Raw genomic sequence first — 14967 nt, forward strand, 5'->3', positions numbered from 1 at the left:
TATTGAAAGATAGGAAAAAATAATAAATGAAGAACTATATCTTGTCATCAATGGGAAAACTTCATAATGTAAATACATGAATTCTTTCCAAATTAATCTATAAATACAGTGCAATTACAATAAAAATTCTAACAGAACTTTTCCTAGAGATTATAAGCTAATTCTAAAATTCAAATGGCAGAGTAAAACAAAGGACAGCTGATACAATTCCAAAGGAAAATAATAAAGTAAGGGATATGCCCTACTATATATAAGCACTTTTCTTAACTCATTAATTAACAAATGTGACAAATTAGAGAAACAGAATGGTGGAACACAATCAAGTCCAGATATAAATTCACACATATATGAAAATTAGACGGGCTGGGTGTAGTGGTTCTCTTTTGTAATCCCAGTGCTTCAGGAGGCCAAGGTGGGAGGATCGCCTGAGGCCAGGAGTTCAAGACCAGCCTAGGCAACGTAGTGAGACCCTGTCTCTACAAAACATAAAAAAAATTAGGCCAGGCACGGGTGGCTCATGCTTGTAATCCTAGCACTTTGAAAGACTGAGGCGAGTGGATCACTTGAGCTCAGGAGCTAGAGACCAGCCTGGGCAACATGACAAAAGCCCGTCTCTACAAAAAAATACAAAAAATGAGCCAGGTGTGGTGGCACACTTGTCCCAGGTACTTGGGGGGGCTGAGGCACAAGAATTGCCTGAACCTGGGAGACAGAGGTTGCAGTGAGCTGAGATCACACCACTGCACTCCAGCCTGGGTAACAGAGTGAGATTCTGTCTCAAAACAAATTAAAAAATAAGTAATTAGCCAGGTGTGGTGATGCATGCCTGTAGTCCCAGCTACTGAGCAGGCTGTGGCAGGAGGATCCCTTAAGACCAGAAATCCAAGGTTACAGTGAGCACCATTGCACTTCATTCTGGGCAACACAGCAAAACCCTGTCTCTTAAAAACAAAAAAAAAGTTAAGAAATATTTTTTTAATTAAAAAAAGAAAATTAAATAGGTAGCAGAGGTAGCATTACAAATTAGAGGGAAATTAATATGCGCTATTTAGGAAACAGTGCTGGGACAATTCTGTATCCATACAGGAAAAAAACTGATTCATAAATTCACAACATAAACAAAATGAATCCAAGGCTTTGTAAAAGTATTTATAAATCCCATCCTTTATAAACAATAAATGCCTTAAAATTTTTAGGAGAAATTTAACATAGGATAAGAAAAGACTGCTTAAAGTAAATTCAAAAAGCACAATTCATAAGGGATGTTCATATCAGAACTGTTTATTATACTGGGAAACTGGAAATAACCTATATTTCAACTTATCAGATTAATCAATTTAGAATAACTACACTCATAAAAATGCTACACTGCAATTAAAAATTATGTGAAGGAATCTTTACTTACATAGGAAAGTATACATAATATATTGTTAAATTAAAAGAGGGTAAAACAAATGTGTCATATCAGAAATATATTTATAATAAGCAGATATGGCCATAGAAGAAGGCATAAGTAGACATAAAGCACAATGTTCATAATGTTCATCTTTGAGTTTATGAGTCATTTTTCTTTGTGCCATTCTGTATTTTCCAGTTTTTTTCCTTTGACATATTTTATTTGTACATTTTATAACTGACACGTGACATATACAGTAGAATGAACTAATCTTACATGTACACCTCACTAAATACATACACCTCCCCATGTAACTAACCCCTGACCAGGATACAAAACATTCCTAGAATCCCAGATGTTCCTTTGTGCCCCTTCTCAGCCCAAACTGCTTCAAAACCCCACATAGTTGTAACCAGTACTTCAACTTCTGTCACCATAATTAGGTTTGTCTGTTCTTCAACTTCATAAAAATAGATTTATACAGTTTATACCCTTTTTAATCTGGTTTCCTTCACCTAACATAATATTTAAGATTCATCTAGGGCCAGGCGCGGTGGCTCACACCTGTAATCCTAGCACTTTGGGAGGCCATGGTGGGTGGATCACCTGAGATCAGGAGTTCGAGGCCAGCCTGACCAACATGGAGAAACTCCATCTCTACTAAAAATACAAAAATTAGCCAGGTGTGGTGGCACATGCCTGTAATCCCAGCTACTTGGGAGTCTGAGGCAGGAGAATCACTTGAACCTGGGAGGCGGAGGTTGCAGTGAGCTGAGATCACACCATTGCACTCCAGCCTGGGCAACAAGGGCGAAACTCCATCTCAAAAAATATATATATATATATTTATATGGTTGTGTTGGAAGTAGTTCATTTTTTATTGCTATATAGTATTCCACTATATGAATATGCTACAATTTATCCTTTTTTTTTTTTAAACAGCGTCTTGCTCTATGCCCCAGGCTGGAGTGTAGTGGTGCAATCACGGTTCACTGTAGCCTCAACCTCCTGGGTTCAGGTGATCCTCCTGCCTCAGCCTCCCAAGTAGCTGGGACTACAGCACATGCCACCACCCTGGCTAATTTTTTGTAGACACAGGGTCTCACTGTGTTGCCCAGGCTGGTCTTGAACTCCTGGGCTCAAGCAATCCACCAGCCTCAGCCTGTCAAAGTGTAGGATTACTGGCATGCACCACCACCCTCAGCCCCATTTTATTGTTATATAAGTAGCTTTCAAAGTGCAAACAATTTATGCAAAAAATATTATGAAAGATGTCACAATATGGAAAAATTCTTATAATAGATACCACGTTGCATTTTATAAACGCAGGGCAAAAATTTAAGTATATCCTGATTAAAATATATGTTTTAATAGTCACATGCCCAGAATGCTATTGTGATCATGTTGGCAATTATTTTAATCATTTTTTTTGTTCAAAAACCTCTTTGAGAAATAACATCAGCAAGATGGAAGAATTTGAGTTTTCTAGCCAGGCACAGTGGCTCACACCTGTAAGCCCAGCACTTTGGGAGGCCAAGGCAGGTGGATCACTTGAGGTCAGGAGGTTGACACCAGCCTGGCCAACATGGTGAAACCCCGTCTCTACCAAAAATACAAATATTAGCCAGGCATGGTGGGGCATACCTGTAGTCCCAGCAACTCGGGAGGCTTAGGCATGAGGATCGCTTGAACACGAGAGGCAGAGGTTGCAGTGAGCCGAGATCACGCCACTGCCCTCCAGCCTGGGCAAGAGTGAGACTTTGTCTCAAAAAAAAAAAAAGAGAGAATTTGAGTTTTCCATTGTCATCTCCCAACAATGAACCAATTCTGACAACCACTCACATATGACAGTACCTTTGTTAAGAGTCTAAGAGTCTAGCAGAGAAGTTCCAGGACCCCACTGGAGCAAAAAATCCAAGAACAGATGCATTGAAGAGGGCAAAAAGTATAGTTTCATATTACCTACATCACCCCTGCCCCACGGAAGTACAGCTCAATGCCAAGAGAGCCTCCATTAGCCCACAATTCTTCCCATGGGGAAAAGTGAGAATATAGTGAGTGATTAATGAAATAAAGAAAATGTGGCACATATATATATAATGAAATATTATTCAGTCTTAAAAAAGAAGAAAATTTTGCCATTTGCAACAACATGGATGAAACTGGAAGTATTATGCTATCTGAAATAAGCCTGATAGAAAGACAAATACTGCATGCTATCACTCATATGTGTAATCTAAAAAAGTTGTACTCGTAGAAGCAGAGTCCTCAGTCCCAAAGTTCACTGGCGAAGATGTAGAACAACAGGAACTTTTGTTCATTGCTAGTGGGAATGCAAAATAGTACAGCCACTTTTCGTCAAGAGACAAAGTCTTGCTGTGTTGCTCAGGCTGGAGAGCAGTGGCTATTCACAAGCACGCAATCATAGTGCACTACAGCCTCAAATTCCTGGGTTCAAGCAATCTTCCTGCCTCAGCCTCCCAAGTAGCTGGGACTACAGGCACATACCACCATACCTGGCAATTACAGCCACTTTTGAAGACTGTTTAGCAATTTCTTGCCAAGCTAAACACAGTCTTACCATATAATACAACAAGTGTGTTCCTAAGTATCCAAATGAGTAGAAAGCTTGTCACTAATAGAAATGTTTATAATAGCTTTATTCACAATTGCCAAAAACTGGAAACCATCAATGTTTCTTTCAGTAGGTGAATGGATAAACTGTGGTACATCTAAATAATGAAATATTATTCAGCTATAAGAAGAAATGAGCTATCAAGGCAAAAAAATACATGGAGGAATCTTATATGCATATTGCTAAGAAAGAAGCCAGTCTGAAAAGACTACATACTGCACAATTTCAACTATATGGCATTCCAGAAAAGGCAAAACAATGGAATTAGTAAAAAAAAATCTGTGGTTGCCAAGGGTTTGGTGGGTGTGGGCGTGGTGTGGTGGAGGGATGAACAGGTGTAACACAGAAGATTTTTAGGACAGTGAACACACTCTGTATGATACTGTAGTGGTGGATTCTTAGGCAAAACCTAATTGAACTTTACAACACAAGGGGGTAAACCTTAAGGTAAACTATGGACTTTAATGAACAATACTGTAGCAATAATGGTTCATCAATTATAACAAATATACTACACTATTGTAAGAGATCAATAATGGAGAAACTATGGAGTTGGTGTGTATTGTGTATGTGTATAGGTGTGTAGCTGGGAGTGGGAGTATATGAGAATTCTGGACCTTCTGCTTAATTTTTCTCTAAACCTAAAACAACCATTCTAAAATACGTAATCTATTAATTTAAATAATAGCAACAAAAAAAGAAAATATATTCTTATCAGCAAAAAACATTAGAAGATATAATGAAATTTATGCAGCCTCTATTTAGAAAAATGTACAAAAGTATATTCACATAAAATTTTGCAAATAGCTTCATAAGTTTCATAGTCTTCCAAAGCCTACTCATGATCTCTCCATGAATATCAGGTTTATAATTTCTAAATTAAGATGAACAAAATAGGAATTTCTCTATTTTCTAAAATTTTAACTTTTACAATTGACTAAGTAAATCTACAACCTAAAAATATTGACTCCTTTTAGCTTTAAACAAAGCAATTAATCCCTTTAAAGACTAATTTCCTTCAAACCAAATAATGCTATATTTTCACCCACAATTTACCCATGCCATCACTTAAAGATGATCAAATTTAGATAATAAAATTTTTTAAAAATTAAATTGCTATATTTAAAAATTCTAGGTTACTGACTAGATTTAATCTGGATTTAGTCACAACTAAATCACTTCTAAATCACTAAATACATTTCACAGGTAGAAAAAAAATCTTACCTGCAAAATGGGAAAAGTAGCAGTGGTGATGCCCATTTTGTGTAAAGTTAAGAGCATTTCATTTCCACTCCATATTTTACAAGCTGATTCATAATCTCTTTCTACAAGATATTCAGAGTTTGCTTCTAACCAACTGAAATAAAATAAAACAATTGTGTCAACCAGTATCATCCTTATACACACTATTTCAACAGAACAAGAGAATCATCATTATTGTCATGTGTTGATCCGTATATCTTGACATTCTTAGGACATGAATGTGGATTAATTAAGACACCTTTTAAAAAGCATTCATGTCTCATATTGCAAAATAAACTTTATATAACTAAAAAGAAAGCTTTTATTCAGAAGAAACAAACATGCATATGATTTCCCACTTGTTTTGTGGATTCACATTGCTTAGCTAATATCTCTTCAACTGAGAGCCAGGTCTTAGGTACTTATCCCAAATATATATAAAAGGAAATGCAAAACAACCTAATAAAGAAATTAAAGTGTTACATATTAACACAAAAAAGAGAACTACTAGAAAATATATAAATACATTCATTGATATATATACACATTCATACATTAAGTGTTTGAATGCCTATTTTATTCCAGACATTGTTCTGGGTAGTGAAAATAACAGCAGTTAAATAAAATAGGCAAGTTCCTTACTCTCATGGAAATTACATTCTACTAAAGGGAGACAGGAATAAACATAAAAACAAATACATAAACAAGAAAATATCAGGTAGTCATGGGATACTATACAGCCATAAAAAAGAAAGAGAACATGTCCTTTATAGGAACGTGGATGGAGCTGGAGATCATTATCCTTAGCAAACTAACGCAGGAACAGAAAATAAAATACTGCATGTTCTCACTTATAGGTGAGAGCTAAATGATGAGACCACATGGACAAGAGGGGAACAGCACATACTGGGGCCTATCGGATGGTGTAGGGTTGGAGAAGGGAGAAGATCAGGAAAAATAACTAATGAGTTATAAGGCTTAATACCTGGGTGATGAAATAATATGTACAACAAACCCCCATAACATGTTTACCTGAATAACAAACCTGCACATGTACCCCTGAACTTAAAAGTTAAAAAAAAAGTTCTAATAAAATGAAAAAAAATCAGGTAATTATATACAAATAAATTATGAAAATAAATTAGTTTAATATAACCTAGTTGCTACTTTAATTTCAATGTCAAGAATGCTCTCCCTGAGGTGACATTTATTCTAATAACTGAATGCAAAAAGTATCCAGTCATGGGAGAATCAGAAAGAAAGAAACATCCAAGCAGAAGGAATAGCTAAGACAAAGGTCCTGAGGTGGTTAGCAAATTTTGCTTGTTTGAGGATCTGAAAGAAAGCCAATATGATTTGCAGCACAATGGGCAAAAATGAACAATGGTATGAACAATGTCAGAGTGATAAGCAGAAATCAGGTCATCTTGAGTCACGATAAGAAATCTGAATTTATTCAAAGTGCAATGGGAAGGCTTGGGTTTTAATTTTTAATTTTCGTGGGTACATCATAGGTGTATATATTTATGGGGTACATGTTTTGACACAGGCATGCAATATGTAATAATCACATCATGGAAGATGGGGTATCCATCCTCTCAAGCATTAATCCTTTGTGTTACAAATAATCCAATTATATTTTTAGTTATTTTTAAATGTACAGTTAAATCTTTATTGACTATAGTCACACTGTTGTGCTATCAAATACTAGGCCTTATTCATTCATTCTATTTTTCTTTTTTTTGTACTCATTAACCAACCCCTCCTCCCCTGTGATCCCCACCTACTACCCTTGCCAGCCTCTGGTAAACCATCCTTCTACTCTCTATCTCAATGGATTAAATTGTTTTCATTTTTAGATCCCACAAATAAGTGAGAATATGTGATTTTTGTCTTTCTGTGCCTGGCTTATTTCACTTAACATAGTAACTTCCAATTTTATCCATGTTGTTGCAAATGACAGGATCTCCTTCTGTGTTATTGCTGAATGGTACTCCATTGTGTATATGTACCACATTTTCTTTATCCATTCATCTGCTGATGGACATTTAGGCTGCTTTCAAATCTTGACTATTGTGAACAGTGCTGCAGCAAACATGGGAGTACAGATATACCTTTGATATACTGATTTCCTTTATTTTGGGTATATATCTAGCAGTGGGATTGCTGGATCGTTTGGTAGCTCTATTTTTAATTTTTTGAGGAACTTCCAAATTGTTCTTCATATTGGTTGTCCTAATTTACATTCCCACCAACAGTATACAAGGGTTGTCTTTTCTCCACATCCTCGTCAGCATTTGTTATTGCCTGTCTTTTGCATAAAAGTCATTTTAACTGGGGTGAGGTGATATCTCATTGTAGTTTTGATCATCAGAGAAATGCTGATCAATGATGCTGAGCACTTTTCATATGTCTGATTGCCATTTGTGTGTCTTTAGAGAAATGTCTATTCAAATCTTTTGTCCATTTTTAATTAGATTATTAGATTTTTTCCTACAGAGTTGTTTGAGCTCCTTATATATTCTGGTTATTAATCCCTTGTCAGATGGGTAGTTTGCAAATATTTTCTCCCATTCTGTGGGTTGCCTCTTCACTTTGTTGATTGTTTCCTTTGCTGTGCGGCAGCTTTGTAACTTGATGTGATCCCATCTGTCCATTTTTGCTTTGGTTACCTGTGCTTGTAGGGTATTGCTCAAGAAGTTGTTCCCCAGACCGATGTCCTAGAGAGTTTTTCCAATGTTTTCTGGTAGTAGTTTCATAGTTTGAGGTTGTAGATTTAAGTCTTTAATCTATTTTGGTTTGATTTTTGTTAATGGTGAAAGATAGGGGTCTTGTTTTATTCTCCTGCATATGGATATCCAGTTTTCCCGGCACCATTTATTGAAGAGACTGTCTTTCCCTCAGTGTATGTTCGTGGCACCTATGTAAAAAATGAGTTCACTGTAGGTGTGTGGATTTGTTTCTGAGTTCTCCATTCTGTTCCATTGATCTGTGTGTCTGTTTTTATGCCAGTACCGTGCTGTTTTGGTAGGAAGGTTTTAAATACAGAGTTTTAAATAAAAGAGAGACTATCTATTTTACATGTTTAAAAAATGATTCTAGCTACCAAGCTAGAATTGATTACTGGAGAAAGATGAGTGAAAGTAGAGACCTGTTAGGAGGTTGTTATAATATCCTTGTTGAGAGAAGACTGTAGGATGATAGATATGAACAATCAATGACATTGAGGAATTGGGGATATACTGTGTAGGTGGCATCTATAAGACTTACTCATTAATTGGATGAGGTGAGGCAGTAAGGATATTATCAAGGATAGTATTTGACTTTTTTATTTGAGGAACTGGTACATACTGTTTGCTTAGATGAGGAAGACTGGGGAGAAAACAGAACACAGGGGAAGGGAAGGAATTCTGTTTTAGATGTAAAGTTGAAATGTCTATTTGATATCCAAAAAGAGCTATAAAGTAGGCAGTTGGATATAAGAATGGCATTCTAGGGAGAGGTTGAAGCTAGAGACATAGGTTCAGGCCTCACCAGTACTGCAGATTATATTCTAAGCTATGATACTATAAACTATTTAGGGAAAATAGAACTACAAAAGAAACTAGGTCCCAGTACCAAGTAAGTCCTGAGGCACTCCAACATTTGGATGGCAAAAAGAATAAGAATTATCAAAAGAAATGATAAAAGAATGGACTGTGAGAAGGAGGAAAACCAGAGATGTCACAGAAGCTAAGACAAAAATGCTTTTCAAAGAGGTAGTCATCAACTACCCAACACCACTGACTGGCTGAGATAAAAGAAACAATAACCTCTGTATTTGGCAATACAGAGATCACTAGTGATCTTGATAAAAACAATTTGCGTAGAATTGTCCAGAGAGCAACACTGCTAGGATTGATGAGGGAAGAATGTCAAGTGAGAAAATAGAATTAGCAACTATAGACAACTCTTTCAACAAACCATGCTGTAAAATAAAAACCACAAAAATCTGCATGGCAAAACACCACCAGAAAAGACACAAATGACAAAATGGGGTGGAAAGTATTTACAACTCTTATTGCAGGCAAAGATTTTAATTCCCTAAAATATGAATGGGGTTTTATAAATCATTAAGAAAAAGAACCACAATAAGAACAAAAAAAGGACAGAGATGTCAACAGGCAGTTGACACAAAAGGAAATATAAATGGCCCTTAAAGATGCTTAATTTCACGCATATTAAGGAAAATGAATATTAAAACTACATTGGGATAACACTTTTCATCTAGCAGGCTAGAAAAAAACAATTTCCATACTCTTATACATTGCTGGTAGAAGCATACATTAGCCCCCGTCATCCACCTATTGTGTAAATGTTAGCAATATCTATTGAAATTATAAATATGTCTATGCTTTTACCCAACAATTCCACTTCTAAAAAGTTTCCTATAGATATATTTGCATACAAATGAAATTATGTATGTTCAAAGTTATTCATTACAGCAGTTTAAGAGCAAAAGACTAGAAACAACCTCCTCTATTAATCAGAGGCTGGTTAAATAAACTATTGCATATCTATATAATGGAATTCTAGATATCTATTTTTTTTTTTAAACTGAGAAAGCTTTCTAGGTCTTAACATGGAAAGGTCTCCAAAATACACTGTGAACTGAAAAAAGCAAGTTGCATAAAAACGTATGTATACTATGCCATCCTTTGGACAAAAATGAGGGACAAGAAAATATATCTAATATTGGTTCATAAATTAGTAATATGCATTGAATGATAAACTTGTTTAGGAGAACACAGACATTAAACAGATCAGGGATGGAACTGGAAGGAGGTTTTTACTATACAAATTTGTATACATTTTATCTTCAAACCATGTGACTGTATAACATTCAAATTTTTTTAAAGTATAATGTGAAGGAAACAGAAAAATGCTACAATAAATGAAATGGGATTCAGAGTTGGGAAGTTTTTTTCTATGGTAACAAGATTCTAGATCAACAACTTAATGTCTAATAAAAGAAAAATTATCTAGTGTAAATTGTCATAAAGCTAGTACTAAATATATTACTTTAGAGTATTGAAATCTTGATTAATTAAAACCCATGAAACTAGAATCCTATTTAAATTGGAGAATAAAGCAATAAATTAAAGCCATGAGCCAGAATTTTAAAATATATTAATTAAAAGCATGTTTAGTTTCTGGTTCAATATCCTAGACACATCCTTCGGGGCTATTACATTATCCTGCCAAATTAGGAATAAGATTCACAATTATTCATTTTTAAAAATCACTTACTTTCATTATATTCTTGTGAACAAGACAAAAGGTTGGACTAGCCTTGTTTTTAAACCTTAATTGGCAAGGAACGATTCATTTCCCAAGAAGCCTAGTTAACCAAAGTTTACTAACTTTAAAATACTCTGGCATAATCAAACATATTTTTCATATAAAGGCAGCACAAATACACTAATAGACAAATCTTCTTACTTAATGAGGCTATAGCACACAGCTCGTAGGGGTTCATGATCTTTCTTCCTTATATTATTGTTGACCATACTATCTAGTTCATCCCGAGCAAACCGAAGCTGAACTTCTGTTACACTGTAACTTGCTGATTCCCGAGCACAGTCCTCGATGTTATGAGCTTCATCTAAAATGACAACCTGTTCTTTCAGATTTAAATCCATCTATAAGATAAAAGAATTTTCTTGTAAAACATTTGGCAAAATAGATTTAACAACAGCAGGCAAGATATTTCATTTTAAAATTCACACTATAGGCCAATATTGCAAATGCAGTTACATAAGCAACAGATTCTAGGTCTTAAATAAAACTTCTGAAGCACTATGGCCAACCAAATATCAGCTCTACATTACTGTGTTTGCCATTTTTTTACTCTTAAAATACTTTGCAAACCTATCGACAACAACAAAAATATGTCAGTGAGTCTGGATCAAGGTACCACAGGCTACACAGAAGGGTATAAAATCCCACTATGAAAATGTTTCCAACATAATTTTACAAACTAATTATAAGACCTTTAAAAGTAAAATAACAATATAAGATTAAAAGCATAAGACCTGTAAAAGTAAACTAACAATACAAGATTAAAAGCATAAAACCTTTAAAAGTAAAATAACAATACAAGATTAAAATGACTCTTAAAATACTAACATAATATAACATATATGTTTTGTTTTAATCTGTCCTGCAATCCTTCTCCAACATGGGAGTTGGAGAATTGTTCTTCTCCAACTCCCATGTGATGCTGGCAGGACTATTAACCTGTGAATCAAAGGACATCATCACTTTCACAACGGGGGTAAGGCCCAGGATTGTCAGTTAAATAGAGTATTCCATCCTTCTGTGGTCACAGTGACTGGTTCAGGTTCAGGAATAGACATGTGATCCACGGTAGGCCAACCAGAGTAATTTGGAGGGACTAATATGTGGCCATGCTCTTTTCTCCAGGTGAGCTAGCTGCTTATGGTTATCTTTGTTCCATAAGCAAGAGTGAGAACTTGCCTGAGAATAAAGCCATCACAATAAAGAGAATCAAGTATTTTTTCTTAAGCATTTTTTAGGGTAGGTTTGTGTCACTTGCAATAGAAAGAGTACTGACTAATACAAGGAACTGTCACAAAGCAATTGTCAATGAGTTATTTTGAGGAAGTAAGAATACACAGACAGCTGAAAAGTTGAGAAAAAACCATGGAAGAGTAGGAAATATATTGGAGTTTAAAAGATAAGTAGGATTTGGATTTGGACACACAAAGAGTGGGCAGGGCATTCCAAAGAGTTGTCATCAAAAGCAAAGATAAAGAACAAGGTATCCTCAAGGGAGTATGAGGTAATTTTTGAAGGATTCAAATTGGGCAGATCCAGGTCAGACTACTGAGCATCTTGAGTGTAAGCTTAAGAAATATGAACTTTATCTCATGAGCAAAGGAAGCAATAGATTTTTAAGCAGATAAAAGGATGTAATAAAAGCAATATTTGGAAAACTGACCTGGCATTGATATGCACAGTGTCTCAGAAGGAAGAGATCTAGTTAAGAGATAACCAAATAAGAGGTAGGATAGAAGGGGTAGTAAACATAATGCCTATTAATTTGGATCTTAAAGAAATAGAAAGCTGAGATGAATTGTGCAGTCAGATCTGAAGACAGGAATAACAATTGACTATGCCAAGTTTTTCACTTTTTGTCTTATGCTGTTAACAATTGCATGTCTCTAAAAAGAACCAGGCAAATAAACACAAAGGCCATTATCTGAAGTTCACTTCTCAAAGCTCACAAGGCATAATTTTATTCCCCCACATAAGTTCTTCAAAACATAGTTTTTTCAGAGAAATGTTTTTAAATAATTCTTTTTGAATATTCATAAATACAAAGAGAAATCCTGCTGTAATCCCACTTCAGTCACTGTGTTCCTTAAAACTGCTTGTTATTTTGGAAATTAAAATGAGTGGGTTGATTTTAACACACGTTAGGATATGTTTTCAGTACTCTAATATGTTTACACAAATTTATTTACATAAATTAAAGCAAAAAAAATTAAAACATCTAAAAGCTTTTACATTGAACATTTATATCTCCATGAGTAGGAAGAAGGTTCTCATTTTTACACATATACTCACACTTTCCCTTATTTGTGCATCTAGAAGATAGTTGTAGGGACAAAATATGATGTCAGCATCTTGTATTAGTTCTCGGGCTGTGTAATATGGACAGGCCTTTATTTTCTTCCCCAGGCTGACAAGTTCTTCTATATCCCAGGCTTTGCACATCCCTTGGAAAGTCTGTAATGTGTGCTGATCACTAATTTTATGAACTCCATGATAAAAATAGCAGGATTTTCCCTAGAAACAAATATGCATAACTGAAATGTGAACCAATATTAGAATAGAAGGAATAAAATAAGCTTATCTCAGAATTTGAGGAATATCATTAAAGCCACAAGGCTAAGATTTTACTGGCTACGCCACCACACCCGGCTAATTTTTTGTCTTTTTTGCGACAATACCATAGCTACAACCACAACGAAGTCTGGTTGACTCAGACTTAGATAGAAGTCCAAATCAGAAGAGCTCCAAATACCCTAAATTAACTTGAAAAAAAAATTTATTTTAAATATGTTTGTTATGCCTTTTCTTTTCTGATTAAACTGATGTTAGGCATGAAATACTTCTGAAAGGATTCACAAAACAATGGTATCACTGGTTGCTTCCAAGGATGAGAATTAAGTGACTGGGCACAGGAGTGAGAGATTTTTCTCTGGAGACCCTTTTGTACCTTTTCAACTTTGAGCCATGTGATAGTATTTCTTATTCAAATATAAATAAGAAGGAAGGAAGGTAAGTAGGTAGGTTGGAATGTCCTAAGGGGAAAAAAAGAAAGTAACAGTATTCACTACAAAATATTCAGGAGTACTAAAAAAAGCCTAAATTATCCATAATTCTATTACACAAAGAATGCACTGGAAACATTTTGGTGTATTTCATTTCATATTTGTTCTACACATGTGTATATAAGGATATCTCTACAATGTGACCCAATATTAAAATAACAAGAACAAGCAAGGCACGATGACAGGTGTGAGCACTTTGGGAGGCTTAGGCAAAAGGATTGTTTTAGGTGAGGAGTTTGATACCAGCCTGGGCAATGTAGCAAAACCCTGTCTCTACAAAAAATAAAAAATCTGCCAGGATTGGTGGCATACGTCAATGGTCCTAGCTACTCAGGAGGCTGAGGCAGGAGGATCACTTCAGCCCAGGAGTTCGAGGATGCAGTGAGCTATGATAAAGCCACTGCACTCCAGCCTGGGTGACAAAACAAAACCCTATCTCTAAATAGTAATAAAAACAAGAACAAAGCAAATGTTCCCCAGGCATTGAGGATTATTAACAATTCGGCCACAATAAATAAAATTTTTTATAAAACTGTATTCCTTTATTTTCTTCTGTCTAGCGTATTAAAAATCATACAAGGAAAATCTTGACATCACTAAGCATCTTTTCATTGCTGCTCATATATGTACATTAAATTAATGTGCCATAGCTGATGAACGAGTTTTCTTATTACTGGGCTTATAGACTGTTACCAATTTCTGCTTTATACATAAGGCTGCAGTGAGCATTCTTATGCTGATTTCTAAATATTTTCTTAGTCTATATTTTTAGAAACGGCATTATGGGATCAGACGCTACAAAGTATTTTTAAGTTTCTTGAAAACATATAGTGAAATTATCCTCCAGAAAGTACATATTGTTTTGCATTACCCTTTTCCCATGTCCTTATCAACACTGACGTTATCTTTTGTTATCTCTATCTTAAAAGTAAAAAATAGAATCGTTTTGATTTGTATTTTTTATAGTTTCTAGCAAAGTTTAACATAGTGTTGTATGAATAGTCTAACAAGGTTCAACAGTAATTTGTGTTTCTTCTTTTATGTTATCTACTAATGCCCTTTGCCATTCTATTACCTTTTTTTTTTCAGAGATGGGAGTCTCACTCTGTCACCCAGGCTGGAGTGCAGTGGCATGATCCAATCTTGGTTCACTGCAACCTGCACCTCCCAGGTTCAAGCGATTCTTGTGCCTCAGCCACCAAGTAGCTGGAACCACAAGTGCATCACCACATATGGCTCCTTTTTTGTAGAGACAGGGTTTCGTCATGTTGCTCAGGCTGGTCTTGAACTCC

General features: G+C 35.3%; 1 protein-coding gene across 2 annotated transcripts in view; it reads right to left on the reverse strand.

The window, feature by feature from the left end:
• Window positions 1-14967, reverse strand: part of BRIP1 (BRCA1 interacting helicase 1) — a 182223-nt gene that overhangs the window by 106424 nt on the left and 60832 nt on the right. For both annotated transcript variants that reach the window (XM_054457133.2, XM_063655630.1), the window contains exons 8-10: window positions 12906-13127; window positions 10755-10954; window positions 5256-5388 (exon numbers count right to left, since the gene is read on the reverse strand). In XM_054457133.2, coding sequence (XP_054313108.1) covers window positions 5256-5388; window positions 10755-10954; window positions 12906-13127 — 555 coding nt within the window. The remainder of the gene's footprint in view (window positions 1-5255; window positions 5389-10754; window positions 10955-12905; window positions 13128-14967) is intronic.

This window comes from Pongo pygmaeus, chromosome 19, assembly GCF_028885625.2.
Source record: "Pongo pygmaeus isolate AG05252 chromosome 19, NHGRI_mPonPyg2-v2.0_pri, whole genome shotgun sequence".
Classification (NCBI taxonomy): domain Eukaryota; kingdom Metazoa; phylum Chordata; class Mammalia; order Primates; family Hominidae; genus Pongo; species Pongo pygmaeus.